General features: G+C 49.3%; 1 protein-coding gene across 3 annotated transcripts in view; it reads right to left on the bottom strand.

Moving 5' to 3' along the window:
• The window catches only part of NR5A2 (nuclear receptor subfamily 5 group A member 2), a 111,544-nt gene that overhangs the window by 16,312 nt on the left and 76,443 nt on the right, over positions 1–18,789 (bottom strand). Inside the window, exon 7 of one of the 3 annotated variants that reach the window (XM_072948791.1) lies at positions 9,504–9,579. The exons of the other annotated variants lie outside the window; for them this stretch is intronic. Coding sequence (XP_072804892.1) covers positions 9,527–9,579 — 53 coding nt within the window. The 3' untranslated portion in view covers positions 9,504–9,526. Of the gene's footprint in view, positions 1–9,503; positions 9,580–18,789 lie in introns of those variants that run through there. 3 annotated transcript variants of the gene reach the window in all.

The following is an 18,789-nucleotide window of genomic DNA, read 5'->3' as shown; positions in this document are numbered from 1 at the left end:
TGACAAACGTGTCTAGAAATGTTTCTTTAAAAAAGGCATAAATCTTAGATTGCATGAGGTGAACAGAGCAACTGTTTATCTTCACTAACGCGATTTCAGAGCAAGCAAAGCCCTCACCACCTGATTGTCTCATCAGGAACAGCTCGTACTTTTCTGATTAGAGCAGAAGTCATGGTGGGAAGGAAAGCAGTTTGATGTTCGGAAAAACACATACTATCTTCTCACAGCTGCCCGCGTGCTCTCAGCTCGTGGGGCACGGTGCTTCTACAGTTACTGGGATGACCTATTAGCTAGCAGTATCTGCAAGGAGCGCCGTTAGGTGTCCGTCCGCCTCAGCCCCGTCTCACTCAAGGCCTCAGGCAAACCAGTGGATCAGCATGATTATCGCCCCACTCTGGTGCTGGTTGGTGGCAGAGCTGGGAACTGGGTTAGAGTCCAGGTCCACGGGATTCTGTGCCTCTAGTTACGTCCTGCACTTTGTTCCTGGGAGATGAAGTCTTTGATGGGAGCGGGGGGAAGCCCCTCCACCCTCTTGCAGCACTGGTGAATCTTGGTCCCAGACTTGCAACATCATATTCCGCAGCCCAGTCCATAAGAGGCTCCCCCGAGAGACTGGCAAGTGCAGAACTGATGGGTCAGTAAAATGAAGCGTCTTTTTAAACTTCTGAAAGTGCTTCCGCCTGCTCAGGCTGATGCCAGGAGCCTGGAGATGTGAGCAAGAGAGTCGACATGACCCGCGCTGATTTATCCTGCTCCAGGGTGTCCTGCCGGACCCCACGCCCTCTGTGTGCGGGCTCCGGCCGCCAGTGCTGCACGGGATGCTCCTTGGTACCAGGGACGTTCTCCCGGGCGGCTCGGGGGCAGTCCCGGTGTGTTTGGTATTAGCTTCAGTGTGCCACGGACGGATTTCTTTTTAACTTTTCAAGACAGAGGATGTGGAAAGAGCACTCTGGCTGCCTGACGACAGAATTATTAAACAGAGCATGGGCGTGACATTGAGGGAAGCAACAGCTTAGCTCACAGAGTTTCTGCAATGATTCCGGGTGGAAAACCCTCCGAACAGTATTCTGTTGGACTCAGGCCTCCAACTGCGGCCGGGATGACTGCCTCCCGAGCAGGTTCACACACACACACACACACACACACACGTATATACGTGTGCTGCATGCGAGTGTCACGCAAAACATCCACCAGGAAAACAGCAGAAGACTCAATGAGCCCGAGAGCATTACGAGAGGTCAGCATTAAGTGAATTATGTGTCCATGTTTAACTGTTGGCATTTGCGAGTAAAAAGACTAACCCTGGGGTGGGGGTACAGCCCAGTGACAGAGCATGTGTTTAGCATGCCCGAGATCCCAGGTGCAACTCCTAGTACCTCTATAAAGTAAATAAAATAAATAAAAATTTAAAAACAAAACAAAAAAAGGCTAACCTTGTGGCTGTCACGGCTACCTGACTAGCCAGGGTCAGGCTCTCCCGCCCTGAGGTCACGGCCTCGTGGGGCAAACCGTTTGGAACATCAAACCTGATGCGGTGCCCACAGCTGTGACGCTTCACTTTGTCGTCAGAATGTCAGAGGGAAACTAAAATTCTCACACAATCTCTGGTAGCATATAAACAAGGGAGGGAGAAACAAAATCCCAGAAGGTGGGGAAAATAGGAAAGAAAATGGAACATTTGAGAAGTCCATCATTGAACCTTTCCTCCCTCCCTCCCCACCCCCCCAACAACCCAAAGAGGTCAACCCTCTAACTCAGACGCGTCCGCAGCCTCAAGTGCCGGTCTGGGGAGGCTGCTGTCCTGCCCCAGGTTTCCACCGGCTTGTTGCTTCTCTAACGTCGAGTGGCGTTTCCAAAAACTGTTTGTTGTTCTGCAAGGCTCTCACACAGACGCAGAAATCATCCAGGCACAAGTTCCTGCCTTCTTGATAAACACGTTACGTCTAAAGATCATTTTTCTGACCAGGGCTGGAGCTGGAGCATGGAGTGGAAAATGAGCTCATGGCCATCAGACAGTGAGGGGTGTCTGTCTGTGTGCATTTCACTGTTCGTGCATTTTGAGGTTGGAAATCCAGTAGGACTTGACTCCACGCGGTTCAGAACCGGACTTGGGAGGATCTGCTTTGGAAACCTCCTCTTTACGTTGTTCAAGGTGATGCCGAAATGCTGGAGGGGTTCTGAGGTCTTCCCGTCCCCCAGACGGGCAGTTCCCATGTTTTGTTCTGGATTTACAGGCACAGAATAGAAGCAAATAAGGGTACTTGTTGCTTTAAAATCCCAAGTCTTTATTTTTTTCCAACCTGTGCTCTCGAAGAGAAACTCAGCTTCGTCCACCGCCTGTCTGGGCTTCCTGCTGCAGCTGGTGACGGCTCCGACGATACCGCTTTACACGGCCCCGGTCTGCAGGGTCCTCACTGTGGGGCCGGGCCGGCCCGTGGCTACGGCAGCTTTCAGCCCGGCAGTGGTCACTTCCTGCTGAGGGGCTGGTCGGGGAGGAGTAGCCTGGAGAGCCTCCTGTGGTCCAGAGGACCAAAGGAGACAGTTGCGAAACAACACACGTGGGGTGTGCGTCTTCTTGCCCAGATGCTCGCCTGTCTGGGCAAGGCTGCTTTTCTGGAAGGTGATCACATTCTCTGTGCCTTTTGAGTGCCCTTCCCGGGCTCTCAGTTCTTCTGTTTCAAATACAGCAGGACTTCTAAAACTCCCTCTAGCTGATGTGCCGAATCCACCGTCTTCCGTTCAGTCTGGCGGCAACCGACCACGCGGGCGCAGCTCCCGTCGAGGGGGCAGGGTCTGCCCAGGTGCGCTGCCGCTGCGCCCGGCTCCTGACTTGATGTACACGGTGTTGAAAGCTCCCTATTGATTTTTCTGCAGCTGCTTGTAACTATTATAGTTGATACATCAATAGAAAAGGAAAGCACAATGTTTCACGGGAGGCAGAAAATCAGAGACCGCGTGATGCTCTGACAGTAAATCATGGCACAATCTTAGGAACTGATGGATGGTTCCTGCTAACTTGGAACCCAAGGCCTTCCTTAAAAAGACCCTCCTGTCATTGCCCGATACGTCCTAACAGACCGGCTGCCTGGGAAGGCGCTAGGGGACACCAGACGATGTTTCACCTTCTCAAGAGGCCCCCCTTCCTGCAGAGCGGGGTCACTTCAGCTGGGTGGTGCGCAGCCAGAAGGACCTCCTTCCTTTCTCCCCTCCTCTCTCTGGAGCCGAAACACCAGAGACTCTAAGAAAGCTCAGAGCGTAGATCACTTCTGAGGACAGCAAACAATAGAGGGAAAATCACGAGGTACCATTAATTCCTAACTCCAAAAGGCATGGGACTTGGGACACTGGTAGCAAAGAGCATTTTTGTTCCCGGGTCAGAAAAGGTAGCTAGGCTGGAAGGACGTGCACCAGCGGTTCCTGCCGTCTAAGGAGGCACATGGAGCCCTGAGACTCGTGGATAATGCTCTTACAGCATTCGAGTCATGCTTGAAAAACGGGGCCCCCATGATGCCTGCTTCTGCCTCCATAGAGCCTTAAAAAAGCTCACATCAATAGCCACGTCCTCTAAGTTACTGTGCCACCTTGTGACCTCTTTTCCTTTCTTTCTTCTCCTTTCTCTCTCTCCCAACCTCCACCATTTTTGTTGACCACTTTCCCACATTTATATACACAGAATCACCTCTAAAACAATTACATCTCTGCTGTCCTCTTAACGTTTAAGCCATTTTACAAGCATCTTGTAATCAGTCCATTAATTACTGGAGCTCTGAGTATTGTTTGAAGCTCTCCTCCATCCAACGTATTAATTATTTAGCAAGAAGCCATATTTGTAAGTGGTGCTGATAATCATGCAGGGTCTCACTGCTATAAACACAGAGGCATTAAATATAAATGATCCTCACTGTGTCCAGGGCTGTTTTTGCCTTTACACCAGATGGACGCCGTAAAAGCAGCCCAGCAATGGGTCAACTGGTTCATCTATTAACTCTTTGTATGAATAGCACAATTTCCTGTTGCCTCCACTAAGTGCCTACCGAGGATGACGAAACAGAGGTTAAGTTCTTAGGTTTTCATTTGATTTTGGTTCCCTTCTGTGTGTCATTCTGAGGATAGAATGAATTGGGGTAGAAAAAGAAAGCGTGTGAAAGAGTTCTTCAGATTGCTCGACACGGCGTTGAATCACTGAATGTTTTGTCCATCCATCCATCGCCATTCCAGGCTCCCTCGACACCTGCTCACTGCCAAGACTGGGGTTGTGGGCTTCAGACCAGTGGGACAGACCCCGGTATGAACAGATGACTGCAGGGGTCCTGGCAGAAGCAACATTCACATGGCGAGTCCCGCAGCTGGAAAGAGAAGCTAAGTCCCGCAGGTGGCCTTGCGCTGCACACGGTCGGGGTGCACAGCGACGCGGGACGGGCTCCCAACCGCGGGACGGGCTCCCAACCGAGGGGCGCTCGTGACTGCGTGTGCTCCCTGCACTGTGATGCACACACACGGGGCTTTCTCAGCTCCTTCCACATCCTTGTGACAAACGGCCCCAGGGGCTACTCCCACAGGTGCCAGAATCCCCGCCTGTGAGAAGGGTCCCTCCTCCCTAATCTTATCCCCCTACTGCACCTGCGGTGTGTCGGGGGGATGAGTGGGTGCGGGTCACAGCTGTGGGTCGCCGACAGGCACTAGGGACTCGGTGGCTGACAGACTGACCCGGTGGGTCATGGTCAGAATCAAGGAGGCTCTGACCTCAGAGCCAGGAAAGGAGTGCCCAGCCCCACTGTGGCGGTGAGACAGGGTCCTCGGGGCCACGCAGGGCGGGAAGCAGCCCTGGCCACACACCAGTTGCCGCCACCCAGTCTCACGGCCACGGTCACTCTCCTGAATGAACGTGGGGTGTGGATTTCCAGCACTAAGACGTGCAAACATGTGTCGATTCTGTCTACAGGCGCCCCGGGTCCCAGGTTTGACCAACAGCAGGACACAGAGATGAAGAGGACAGAGAACAGCCACAGGGCCCCCTTCACTTGTCCTTGTGCCTGGAGATCAGGTTTTATTCCACTTTTATGGACTATTTATTGGCAAATGAAATGTGTTAAAGAGAAAACTGCTGATACAGAAGTGGCAATTTTAATACATTTTAAGTTTATGAAGAAGGTTGTTTTAAAAATTATTTTTCACTCCAACTGTGCACAGTCCGTGAATCTCATTTTTGATTCCAATCTTTTCCCCTTCTGTCTCAGTCCCTACTTTCCCCCACTCTACTGTACTGTTCTATCTCCCTATTTTTGAAAGTTTTTTTTAACTAACATGATTATTAGCTAATAATTAAGCAAACTCCTATTTTGTACAACTAGTGAAAAACTTATGAAACCACCAGCTGGACCCCCGCTCAGCGGGAGGTGATCAGTGGTACCCTGACTTCTACAGGTAAGTAAAAATGAGGGACTTCGTGTCATTCAGCCTCTGCAGTCTTACTGCAGGTAGATACACAGCTCCTGCGTGGAGCTTTGGAGGCACTGAGGAGGTCTGGGGCCGTCCGGGTGGTCTGGGAGCCGTGATTCTCAGAGATGGACGGGCCGGGCATGGCCGTGCGCTGCCCCAGCAGTCTGCACGCGATGGGTATTTAATCAATAGTTAAGATTTGATTTTATTTAACATTTAAAAGCCATGAAGATCTTCTTATCAGTAGAAAATCAGATCTTAAATATATCCTAAGGTGCCTTCAGCAAGCCCCCATACCCACAATACCAACATCTCTGTCAGAAACAGGGCAGATCTGCAGAGCAGTGGCCGGGGCCGAAACGGTCACAGCAGCCGGAGCCCAGCAGCTGGAGGGTGACGGGCTGATGAGTCAGGAGCCAGAGTCAGGCCTTGCCTGAGGTCGGGACGTGGAGCAGGCGCAGGGCCAGGGCGGGGTGCCACCGCACTGCCGCCCCTTCTGTAAAAGGAGGCCGGAGAGAGAGACCAAGAAGAGAAACTCCCTCTACGCCCGCGCGGCAGGGAAGCGTGTGCCTGGACTGGGGCAGGCAGGGCGCCTGCTGCCTCCATGCCCGGACTTGAGCTTCCGCTGATGTCACCACAGCAGAGGCCTGAGCGCAGCGTAGGACCTGCCTCCGAAGCCGGGCTCCTGCGGCTCCAGACGGAAGCAAACCCAGGGATGCTGAGTAAAGATCAGTGAGCACAGAGCGGGCAAGAGCAACAGCAAGAGAGAGAGAGAGAGGCAGGTGCAGCCGCTACCAGAGATCCCGTTCGACCCCAGTCCACAAAGCACAGTGTGGAAAACCACAGAGACCCACATCGCCCAGGACACCGACACTCACAATCAAGACGCCAGCTCGCTCCAGAAGAGACAGTTTCTGGGGACGATGAGCATTTTAAAATTAGTTTACAAAGAGTGTTCAAGAGAGAAAGGGGTACTTTTTGGTAAAAAAAATACAAAATTGGCAAAAATTAAACCTTACTAGAGATATATAGAATATAACCTTTTAGAAATCTTCAAAACAAAAATGTAATGACTCAGGTTTAACTGACGGGATGCATGCTAGACTAGATGTGGCTGGAGAGAGAATTAGAAAGTGCGATTAACACAAAAGGCAGCCCACTGAGGTGAGGAGGGGAAAAGGCATGAGAAAGAAGAGAAAAGATGGACTGCGAAACTCCAAAACGTCTAATAGGAGTTAACAGGGATTTACAGAGAGTGACATAGGAAAGAGTAATTTCCTTCCATTCCAGTGTCCTCTAACTGGATGTGCACTTCTGGTACAAGTTGCCCCTTAGTGTCCGAAGGGGATGGGTTCCATGACCTGCCATGGATACTAAAATCCACAGATGCTCAAGCCCCATCATCAGCCTTCCGCATCCATGTTTTTTCCACAACCACAGGGTCAACCAACCGTGTGTTGTGTAGTACTGTATGTGTTTATTGAAAAAAATCCACATGTATGTGGACCCGTGCAGTTCAGACCTGTGTTGCTCAAGGGCCAACTGTACTTAGACACCCTGTGGTCAAAGTGTAAGATACTGATTGGCAATAAGGAGAAAACCACGAAAGTTACCAGTGAGAAAAGGCAGGAGACCCTGATCGACTCCTCCAGTGTTACAGGATCTCGCCAACCTACTGTTTTATATCCAGCTAAGCTACTCTTCAAGGTCAGGCACAACTGGAAACGTTTTCATGCATACAAAGACTAGGATGGTTTACCAGTAAACAGATTGAACCCACTTTTTAAAATACAGATTATAAACATGCACTTGCCCTATGCCTGCAAAAGCACCCTTGGGCATTTATTCCAGAGAAAAGAAAACCTATGTCCACACAAGAACCTGTGCAGGATGCTGATAGCAGCTTTGTTTGTTTACAGCCTTAAACTGGGAACAACCCAAATGTCCTTCAACAGATGAACAGTGAAAAGAACTGTAGCACATCTATGCCAAGGGCTACCACGCGGCCACAAAATGCAGCAACATGAATGAATGTCAAGGGAATATTACTGGGTGAAAAAGGGCCAGTCCCAAATGGCTACAAACTGCATAATGATACTTATGTAACAGTCCTGAAACATCAAAATTACGGAGAACAGATGAGCGATGGCCAGGCATTAAGAAGGAGGGAAAGGGGAGGCGTGGGTGTCAAAGGCAGCACCAAAAAGCCGTGACAGGAAGGTTCTGCATCATGACTGTGTTGGTGGGTACACCGGTCCACACACATGACAAAATTACAGGAACCACACACAAGTGCAAACACACAGACGAGTGCTGAACTGGTGAAATAAGCAAGCTGAATAACTGAATAAGCTCCGTGTGGTCTGTACCAATGTCACGTCCTCGTTTTTACAGTGACTGTAGTTCTGCAAGATGCTGGCATTGGCGAAAGTGTGTCTAGGGTACGTGGGACCTCCCTGGATGATTTTTTTGCAACTTCCTGTAAATCTAAAGACTCTCAACATTAAAAGTTACAAAGAGATTACAGACTGGATAAAAACTTAACAAAGTCTAGCCACACGCTGCTTACAAGGCATGCCTGCAAACACAGAAACGCCACTGAATCAACTGAGCAATTGACAACAGAGAGATGGGGGAGAGATTTCAACAGTAATTTTTAAAAGCTAATGAAAGACTCTCAATATCAGACAAAGCTGGTTTTAAGATAAAAGCATTAAAAAGAAAAAAAGAGGAACACTAGAGTAACACAAGAAATAATTCATCAAGAAGATACAAAAAATTACCAAGAATAATGTAAACAAATAAAGCTTAGCACCTAACAGAGTGAGACTGTATTTTCAGTACACATGCTACACTCACAAAAACTAACTAAATAGCACATCACAAAGGAGGCCCTAGTATATTTAAAAGACTCAGTAATATGCATAACCTTGTAATGACAAGGCATTGTTGAGGGCACCAAGGGACACCTTAGTAAGGGAAAGGTAAACTATGTGCGTGGATGGGAAGGGCTCAGTTCTGTAAAGAAAGTAATTCTCCCCAAATTAGTCTCTAAATACAAGGCAATTCTACTCAAAATCCCAGCCAGACTATTTGTAGAATTACAGCAAGCCAATCCTAACGTTTATACGGAAAAGCAAAAGGGTAAGGACAATTAACACTATTTTGAAATAAAGGTAGAGGGACTACTTAACCATAAATCAAAGATTTATTATAATACTTAAAATGTGTGAAATTAGCACGTGATAATCAAACAAACCATCAGAACAAAGTAGAAAGTCCAGAAAGGGCTCCACACACATGCAGATCTTGAGTACACAAGAAAAGTGGCGTTAAAAAAAGTGGGAGAGACAAGCCATTCAGTAATTAGTGTTTGGACAAGAGGCTACCTGTAAAGAAAAGAAAAGAAGACAAAACAAAATAAAAACTAGATCCCTACCCTATAGTATAAACAAAAATAAATTCTGGGCATATTGAAGATCTAAGTATGGAAATTAAGGTCTTAATATATTTGGAAAAAAGCTAAAGGTAAATTAACTTTATTACCTCAAAGGCAGGGAAGGGAAAAGCAAAATCCACATAGGAAAGTACTAATAAATATGGCTACTTCTGAGAAAGAACATATACATTAAATAAAGGAAAAGGAAAAGGAAAACTTCTCTCTTAGATTATCTATCCATCCATCCATCTATCTTTCTATCTAAAGAGAACCCTTCAAATCAGTGCAGAAAGGCATACATCCCAATGGGCAAAGTCATGAACAGGTACTTCAGGAAAGATTCCTAACCTCACATGCAGTCAGGATGTAAATTAAAGCAGGAGGATAGAAATTCAGTAAGCGGGTGGACGACGTGGAGATACAGGAGCTCTGTCACCATGGCTAGGGACCCATGTGGCACGGTCACTCTGAAGAACAATCTGGTGGTTTCCAGACTGAAAAGGATTCCCAGCGACGTACGTACAGGGAGATGGGGAGAAAAATCTTCCCTGTGTTGTTTGTAGTAAACGCCCACCACCCGGAGAATGAATCAGTAAGCTGTGGTGTGCACTGAATGATGAAATTCTCTGGATCTGGGAAGATGACGATTCAGGCTCTGGATTTACTAAGGATCTCAGAGCTGCAGGAATCAAAATAGGAATCTGGAAAACAACATGGAGCAAAAAGGGTGCACTCAGATGTTTTTTAATCCTACAAGCCTCATTCTTTTGTAAGATAAGAATAAGTTTCTGCAGCCCCCTCTTGGAGAGAGGAAGTTCCCTGAAGTTATAATTAGAAATGATACTGTTACAGTATTCATGAACCTGATCCTTTTTGATGGGAGTTGTTCTGGACGGATGCCAGAACATGTGGTTATCCAATTTGGCCTATAATTTCTGCGGCAAGCAATCACAATACCTTTTTTTTTTTTTTAAAGAAATAGATAATTACTAAAACTCTATCCTGACTATGAGTATCAGGAACATACTAAAGATTTCTATGATAAAAACTTTAATTTTGGTTAAAACAGGCACACATTCATTTTCCATCTCTGTCTCCTATTCTCCCCCTCTGTGAAGCCCGGTCTTCTGAGTCTGAAGCCAGTAAGAGGAGGGAAGGAGGAATCTGATAATAACCCAGGCTAAGAATGTCTGATGCAGTCTAAGATTTTGTTCACAGTGAAGATTTGGGAGATAGGAATTTGGACACCAGATGCTTCTTCACGTTGGAAAGAAAATCTGCATAGAGTCAACAAGGCAGCGTGAATGCCAAGGGTCCTGCAATTTCGGCAGGGCTTCTGACTTTGCCTTGGGAAAACTGGCCGTCTCCTTCCTAAACACAGCTGGGAACTGGCAGCCCTGGGGAACCACGCCGAGCGGAGGGGGAGGGCTGGCGAGGGGCCTGCTGGCCACGGAGAGCGTGGGGTGGGTACTCAGCGCCTGTTGCTCCAGATAAGACGCAGAAAGATCAGATACCCTCTGGATTCCCGCGGGCCCACTTGGAACGGCCGTCACCATCGTCGTAAGTGACAGGCAGCGTCTAGTGCTTTGCAGTTTACACGCTTCATCCCTTCATCAAGAAAGCAGCAGTGGGTCACGGAGAAAATCTGGACTTTGGAGGCTGACGTGTGCACATCTCTGTTCTCCTTTCCAGCTGGGTCATCTCCGGTGGTGCTTCGACATCTCTGATCTCAGGGAACCGTACTGAAACAGGAACGGCTAGTTTGTCCTCCAAGGCTTGCTGAGCGGATCAGAACGGCGCACAGGGCGCGCCCCCCGCCCGCGGAAGCCGCACACCGGGCGGCCGCTGTTGTAACCGAGCGCGCTCACTGCTTCCAGCGGGAACTGCATTCCAGGCATGGCGGAGGTGCTTGGACGGCGGAATGGAAGCAGGGCTGGCAAAAACAATACGGTAAGTGGAGGCTTTGTGAAAGAAGCAACAGGAAGAAGTGTGAGTCTGTCTGTGAAGCTACAGAAAGAAGACGCCTCGGAGAAGGTGACCTTGAACCGAGACCTGAGGGTGCACCTCGCCCAGACACCCTGCGGGGCGGACGCGGTGTCTGCGTTTTACAGCCAGGGAGCGGAAGCTCACGGGAGGCTCGCACGTCGTTACGAAGCGGGGGTGCTGCCAGCATCAGTCAGCGCGTCCTCAAGCCCCTCGCGTCCTGCTTACGGCGGGAGGGCCGACACTCGGGGCCCCAGATATTTTAAAACATGCACAGATTCACTTTCCACTCTATCTTCCCACCCTACTGAGTCCCTGGAGTTTGAAGCCACAAATATGACGGTGGTGCTCGGGGGAGTCTGCTTATATTATTATCTAATCACTATCAACAATTATTATCAATAAAGCATCCTATTATTTTATTTAAACTTTGTTAAATAAAGAACAAAGTTGATCTCTCTAAAAGGTTTTAGTTCTCAAATTCCAAAGATGGTCCCTTGGAAGGAATTCATTACCCAGAATTTTTGTTCCCCCCAAAACAGCTGCCTTTCTCTAAGCGAAAGCTGTCATTCTATTTGATGTCATAATTTCTAATTAGTCATGAGAGTTAGCGAATAAGTATTAACAAGTCTGAAAGAATTTACAGTCTTTTTAGGTAAAGTTAACTACAGAGCTTTTTATAATTCTAGAACATTTGGGCTGAAAGTTGAAGAGCTCCTGGGAGTGAACGTTCTCCAGGGAGCCGGTGTCTCCCTGGCCACCCCGGCTCTGTCAGAACGTCACTACCTGCCTCGGAAGAAGACTGACTGTTTATTGTTTGATTTTGGCTTGATTTGGGGATTGAAGAGGTGGCCGATGAAGTAAAGGGCCTTGGCTTGACTTCACTGCCTCTGACATATTTCAAAATATCACAGGTAGTAATGGCGCCTTCGGTCAGTAGATCGAAGATTTCAAACCATGTCCCGGCACTGAATTAAGAGTAGTTATTGCTGCCACAAGGAAGAGCTTTCTCATACAATCTGCACACCAGGGATAGTATTCAGGAAGAGGCGTTTTCCAGTAAGGGGCCGTCATTATACGACTTTTGCCGATGTCAATAGAGACGTTTTGAACAATAATTATTGGTACCGTGTGCCAGACCTTGGGCCACGTTCTTCATAATAATGATTGCATTCAACCCCCACAACAGCACTCAGGTAGACCATTATTATTTCGGTTTTACTGATGGGGAAACTGAGAGGATCTATGCTGCCTGAGAATCTGGACTTCAGCCTGCGTCTCTCCCACGTCCGCAGTAGGAAGCTAGTTACAAATGCCTCCCCTTTCCTGCCTTCCTACATCAGACCCAAATCGCAAGACTTCCTTCCCTGCGAGGGCAGATGGATGACCACAGGCTGCGACTGGGAGACCTGCGTGGGTCATAGGCTCAGACTGAGCTGTGTGGCCTTGGGACCCTCAGCCGGAGTCTCTGAATCTACTCTCGTTCCATAAAATGACTAACTTATCACTTTACGTTATACGTAAGAGTACTTTCTAAATAAAAAAGTTCTATGTGGTGGCGTTAGGGGAACGGGGAGTTATTGTTAATAAGTATAGAGTTCCAATTCTGGGGGATGAAAGGCATTCCAGAGACGGACGGGGGTGACGGCTGCAAAACGATGCGAATGTACTTAACGCCACCCAACCTGTCACTTCAGAATCGGCACAGTGGTAAATGTCGTGTTATGTATATTTCACCATGATTTTAAAAAATGAGAAAAAAACCGTACCTTAAAAAAAGATCCACCATAGACGACAGTAATACTAATATAATAATCATTTTCTCTTTGAACAGTACAAGCCTGGAAAAGCATCTCCCTAAACAGCGGCAGTTAGCAGAACGACAATATCAGTATTAACAATGGAAAAAGGATAAATATTTTTAGGCACAAGCTGTTCAGAACTACGCCTAAGTAAATGCTGTTCAGGCAATTATATTCTCGTGCCGGCAGATAACGAACGATGATCACTTCTTCCACGGCTGTAAAGACGTATCGATTCGTTTCAAACTTAGAACTCCAAAATGAATTATATCTGGGCCTTGCTAAACCGCTCTGCTTACTGAAAGGAAAAAAAATTCCACACAACACCTATTATACTGCATTTAATTAAGACAAGCATCAACTTTATGTGCCGTTGTTTGCTTCTGCCAAATCTCTATGGTGTAAATATTGAACAGCGGCATCTCTTGAATGCTAATCAATCCTCTCTGAATTTCTAATGATTACATAAATTTTAGGAAATGCTTATTTGCCAGCATCACCCTCCGTGGCATGTGTATCAGCCAGGCATTAGCACAAAGATCTGTGTGGTTATTTGACAAGTGTCTAGTGAGCGTTCTTCTAAATTAGAATATCGTATATGAAAAGGTAAAGAGCTCCGATTGAATGCTAATTGTAAGGAGAACCTGGGGGGCCCGGGTTTGCTTATCCGACTTCTCAAGGAACAATTTAACCGATGCTCTCGGGGAAAGATGTGGGGGCGATGCACTCATTGCTAGACTTTGCAGGTTAGTCACTGCCAGTGTGCGTGTGTGTGTGTGTGCGCACGCATGCGAACCTGTGAGGGTGTGCACTGGGAAGGATGTTTAGAGGAAAGCTACAGTAAAGCAAATATTGTGACCACACCAACTGCCACCTCATGGGGAAGACTGGCTGTTGCAAGACCATCTTTCACGCAGATACTTTGCATGGAGAATTCTGTGACGTGCAGGTGGCTGTGCTCGGTTCAGAAGTGAATTAATATGCAGATGGACATACATTGTGATGCACAGATACAAATGTTCACTAGTTTTCCAGCCTTTGGAAGCTTTCACAGCACTTCTGGAGGGAGGCTGGGAGCTAAGGAAAGGGAACAGGACTCCTTGCGAGTTCTAGGTCAGCGTGGATGTGCTCCACAGAGAAGCCTGTCCTCTGATTTATACAGTGAACAGTCCATATTGCTTTGAGCACTGCAAACAGAGTCTCATCACTGTGATCAGATCTCTCTGTTGGATTTGGAAACCTCTCTCATTAATTGGACTGAATGCTGCAAAAAAGCGAAAGGGAATTCACGTTTCCTCTTGCGCCACTGCTTTGCCTAGAATTGTGCTTTCATAGCCCCCCCCATTCCAAACTCAGTAGGGACACTTAATTTGACGGCAAAAAACCCCCTCAAACCCAACAAGTCTGGAGACGGGTGGGCAAAACAAGTATCCTTCTGCAACCCCTCGCCTGCCCTTCTCCAAAGGAGTCTGTCCGCTGTTTCTAGTTTACTCCCCAAGTGCTGACAGGAGGGGCACGGGACCCACCAACTGTGCTCACACACACCCCACCCAGGGCTGCCTAGTGGGGTGCATGAGTCCTGGGCACAGCCAAGGCCAGAACAACTTTTCTTTCCCAGCCAGACCTCCTGACACCTCGCCAGTCATCAGGGGGTCCTGCAAAACTGCTTCCTCCCACAGGAGATGGGGACCCAGGCGGCAGTATCGCGCTGACACCTGGACAGGGGCTGGCAAGTGGAGCTGCAGTCACACCCTCCTCTGAATGATCAGGCTGTCCTTCGCAGGGCCGCAGACACCAAGCAGGTGGGGTCGATGCGGCCGGGGTGCGCAGTCTTATTACAGGAGAGCCCGAGCCAACCTTGCTGGTGGCTTCCCAGCGGTCTTTTCCATCCAGCATCGAGCCGAGCCCTCCCTTACAGGAGCCTCCTGTGCACTGCCCTCAATGACAGGGTGTCTCCCATTCCCACACGCCCTGTGGCCCCAGGCTGAGGGAGATGGGGGGGCAACAGTTGCCCTGCAATTCTTTGCCCATGATGGAGCCTCCGTGTTTCAAATGAAATAAACATATGTACATAAATCATTTGGTCCTGACGGTGATGAGACCGTTCCCTTAGGGGACAGAAGTTCTAAGCTCTGCACAGAGGCCCCTACCGGACTTGGGTCATATGAAGCCCACTTCCCCACTGAATCTGTGCTTTGCCACCTGCTCTGCGGGGACCTCCGACAATGCATCTTGGCCAGGTTCTGATACGGAAAGCTAGGAGGGGAAACGGGGTACACAGCGGAGGGGAGACAAGGACAGATCTTTATTTAAAGGCCCAAGGAGAAGAATTATTGAACAAAATACAACTAAGAAAAAATACCTTCCCTATCAAAAACTAAGCTATTAGAAAACCAGTGACTGGCGGGGAGGGTCTAGCTCAGTGGTGGAGTGTGTGCTGAGTGCGCACGAGGTCCTGGGTTCAGTCCCCAGCACCTCCGTTAAAAATACATAAATAAGTAACCCTAATTACCCTCCCCCCAAAGAAAAAAGAAAACCAATGACGGGAAATACATTTCCTTCCCCAAAAGTCTGCCCTTACCCACACTGTCTAGCTAGAAGAGACGCAGTTTTATTTATGGTTTACGATGTCATCACATTGCAAGAGCTGGGGCGAACGCTTCAGCAAAGTAGAAGGTTGTAGCTGAGGACAGAATACGCTGAGCTGCCCCCTCCCCGCCAGGGACCTCCCTCCCCGGAACCTCCCAGACACCTGCGGTCCTCTCTTTCTATTTCAGCGTTTTTAATGCCAATGACCACCAAAGGGACGGCAGATGACCATCAAGGTACGTTTGTTAATCTTCCCCTTTGGATGTCACAGAGCTCAGAAAGACACCGAGTAGACACACAAGTAATGAAGCAGGTGACAGCGCAGCTCTCCCATTGTGACACGTGTGGTCCAGAGAAAAGGACGAGGCTGAGAGGCAAGCCCAAACCAGAAGGAGGATTCCTAGAGGCAGAGGCTCCGAGGCTGCAGGGCAAATGCTCCCCACAAGCTCACTGAGGCCCTGAAGCCAGAGTTCACACAGACGTCCAAGCCACACAGCTTGTAAGCAGAAACCAAGGGAGGCAAACCGCTTTATAACTGTCCACCGCGCTCGATGGGAACTGCAAGCGCGTGGGGAGCAGCTCCCTGCTTTCACTCGAGAGGCTGGCTTCCTTTTTGGTCCATATTCCTCAGATGACTGTCCCCATTCTCGACATCACTCTACGTAGACGGTGTTTGAGGATGTGGGGAGCATCTGAAAATAAGGATTGATGAGTTCACATGTCCCTGAAGAGGACAATGTGCTGCAGCAGAGAAAACACGGACTGGAATTTGGGGGTGTTAGATCCAGATCTGGCTCTGAGCTGAAAGCGACGGGGTCAATCACCTCCTTTCACAAATCACAAACCACTCTGGTAGACGCTTTGCTTTGAATTTAAAACCAAATCAGCCTATGTATGCATCTATTTTATCAGCAACATTTCCTAAGTCCCTACTGGGTACCAAGCTGTGCGTCAGAAACCTCGGATGCAGGGGAAGATACAGGACAATTTCTGACCCCAACTGAGACCAAGACTAGAGCAGTGAACCCTACGGCACAGAAGCATCTGAAGAGCAGGACAGAAACTCCTGCCCATATCTGTGGGCTTGGCCTAAACTTACCCCAGGCATTGTTAATGCTAGCGCTACGTTGTTAGGATTAGGCATTATAAGTACTAGCTGCTTTTTAGGCTGGGGAAAGACAATCTTTTCAACTCAGCTGAATATGAAAAGTGCTTTCAGAAGTACCAGCTGGACCACAGAAGAGAGAGACTTGCACGTCAAGGGCGTCCATCAGAGGAAACAGGATGCAAGGTCCCTCTGCTTTCTGCTGCCACTGGGGACACGACAAGAGCCCGGCAGCGTCCAGCCTGGAGCCTCGATCCCAAAAAAATCCCCAGCCACGGTAACCTCTCAGCTGGCCCTTCCTGGTTCCTTGTGCGCTGAGCACTAATGCCGCGGTCATGTTCCTGAATGGGCGTGAGCACAGAATGACACTGCTCAGGAAGCAGCAGCAGACCAGTGGTTGCCTCCCAGTTCTGCATGTGTTCTCAGGAGACAGCGTTTATGGGAATTCTACTGGCCTTTGCTTTGGAATGCGGGCGACAATGAAATTACTTGGGGACCACGACCCCATACACCGCTTCCTCTGTGGGCTTCACTTCTGCCCCGGCTGGTGACAGGCGGCAAATCGCATCAGTCGCTCTGGGTCCGTTTTAACAGGTGGGAGTACAACCAACGCATAACCCAAAAGTTGCATTTGGGCCCCTCTTGGGTCATCCATTTTGCCAACTTGGAATGATCTCCATGGATGCAAATTACAGGGGAAAAAAAGAAGAAGAAAGAGGGAATTGAATGGGATTTTAAGGAAACATTACAGCCAGCAGAGGCTGGGCCTCCGGAGTGTGACCTCACACACAGAGAAGGACCCTGAGAATTGGGGCGTTTTTACGTTTGTTCCCTTTGTTTCGACCAGCTTGGCCAGCTGATGTCTGCTCATGGATACAATGTGAAGAGGAAAAGAAGCAGGCAGCAGACCGCAAACATTTTGGCCAACTGCACTTTTTTGGGTTTTTAAAAAATTTTTTAATTTTTCTTTAATGAAGGAATGAATTGATTCATTGATTAGTGAATCAGCTAATTTTTCAGCTGTGCCGTCGACTTTAGCCCCGTCATTAGCTTTTGTGAAATGAGGGCTCAGGAGCCGCTACAGGGAAGGACGGCTTGAAAGAAGAGGGTTGTTGGCATTGGATTCAACCAACCAGCTGCTCCTGGAGGATTTTCTACCTGGGTTCAAGGACCCAGAACCCCGAGGCTCATCTCCCCGTGACCCTGGCCCATCCCGTGGTCTGCACCCTGTCCATCTCGCTCCTGTCCCCACGAGGGGGTCCAGTCCACTTTCTTTCTAGTGGAGGCAGCGCTGGGGATGGGACCCAGGACCTCCGTCCGCCAAGCCCGCGCTCCGCCCGAGCTGTGCCCCCCCCCCACCCCCCCACCCCCCCACCCCCGCCAGCGAGCAGGCCGCTTTCCGCGGCGCTCCCAGGAAGGCGAGCCAGCTTGGGTCAGGCAGCTCACCCCTTTTACCTCCCGGATTCTGCAGAATGAGGGCCGCACGCCGACTGCGGCCGGCCGCCCTGCCCCGGCGCCTGCGCAGTCAGCGCTCAGGAGGCCCCTGCCGAGGTCTGCACGGCCTCCTTCCAGGCCCAGGCTCTCCGGCTTCCCGCACCCGCGGCCCCCTAACCCTGGGCCCGAGACTGACCTCCGAGCCCTTCCGGCTCCTCCTGCGCCGCCCGGGCCTGCTCCTTGCTGCTCGGGCACCAGCCGCGCCGCGGGGCCTCGCCCCCGGTCTCCCCGCACCCACCTGGGAAGCGCCGCCTCATCTCCCCCGGGAGAACGCAGCCCCCTCGCAGCACAGACCCTGGCCTCTGATCGGTCCCCAGAAGCCGCATCTTCCTCCAGGACCAGAGCGGCTCAAGGCTGGGCCGGGATCAGAACACGCAGGACTGGGGGCCATGGGACTCACGAGAGTCTGGGACGAATTTGCCCCCAGCCCCCAAGATTGATTATTTGTTGTTTCTAGTGGGGAGAAAAGTTTTCGTTCATAAACTGGAAACTACTTGAACTTTATTACCAGTTACCTTATTTCTGCTTTTTTTTATGTGGGGGGAGGGACGTAAGTAGGTTTGTTCTATTCATTTTAGTGGAGGTACTGGGGACTGAACCCAGGACCTGGTGCCTGCTAGGCATGCACCCTACCACTGAGCTGTATCCTCCCATTTCTGCTTCTTTGAAAAATAAAGTCTTGGCCAAACCTGATTTACCTCTGATTGGAAAGCCAGCCTTTCCTTTCTTCCTTAAACAACAAACAGGCATCGTTTTAAGGGACATTCACTGGTGCCCAGGTTCCTGAAACAGTCAACGCCTGCGTGAACCAGACAGTTCTCTGTGGTTGAGGTTCTGGTAAAGACACGGCCCAACTGTTCAGGAAGATAATCCATGAGGTTCAAAGGCTGAGCGCACTTCGACCCCCCTCCCCCATGCCCCCTCTTCCACAGCATTTG

The sequence above is a fragment of the Vicugna pacos genome, chromosome 23 (assembly GCF_048564905.1).
Source record: "Vicugna pacos chromosome 23, VicPac4, whole genome shotgun sequence".
NCBI lineage: Eukaryota > Metazoa > Chordata > Mammalia > Artiodactyla > Camelidae > Vicugna > Vicugna pacos.
This window is presented reverse-complemented; position numbering and strand designations above follow the sequence as displayed.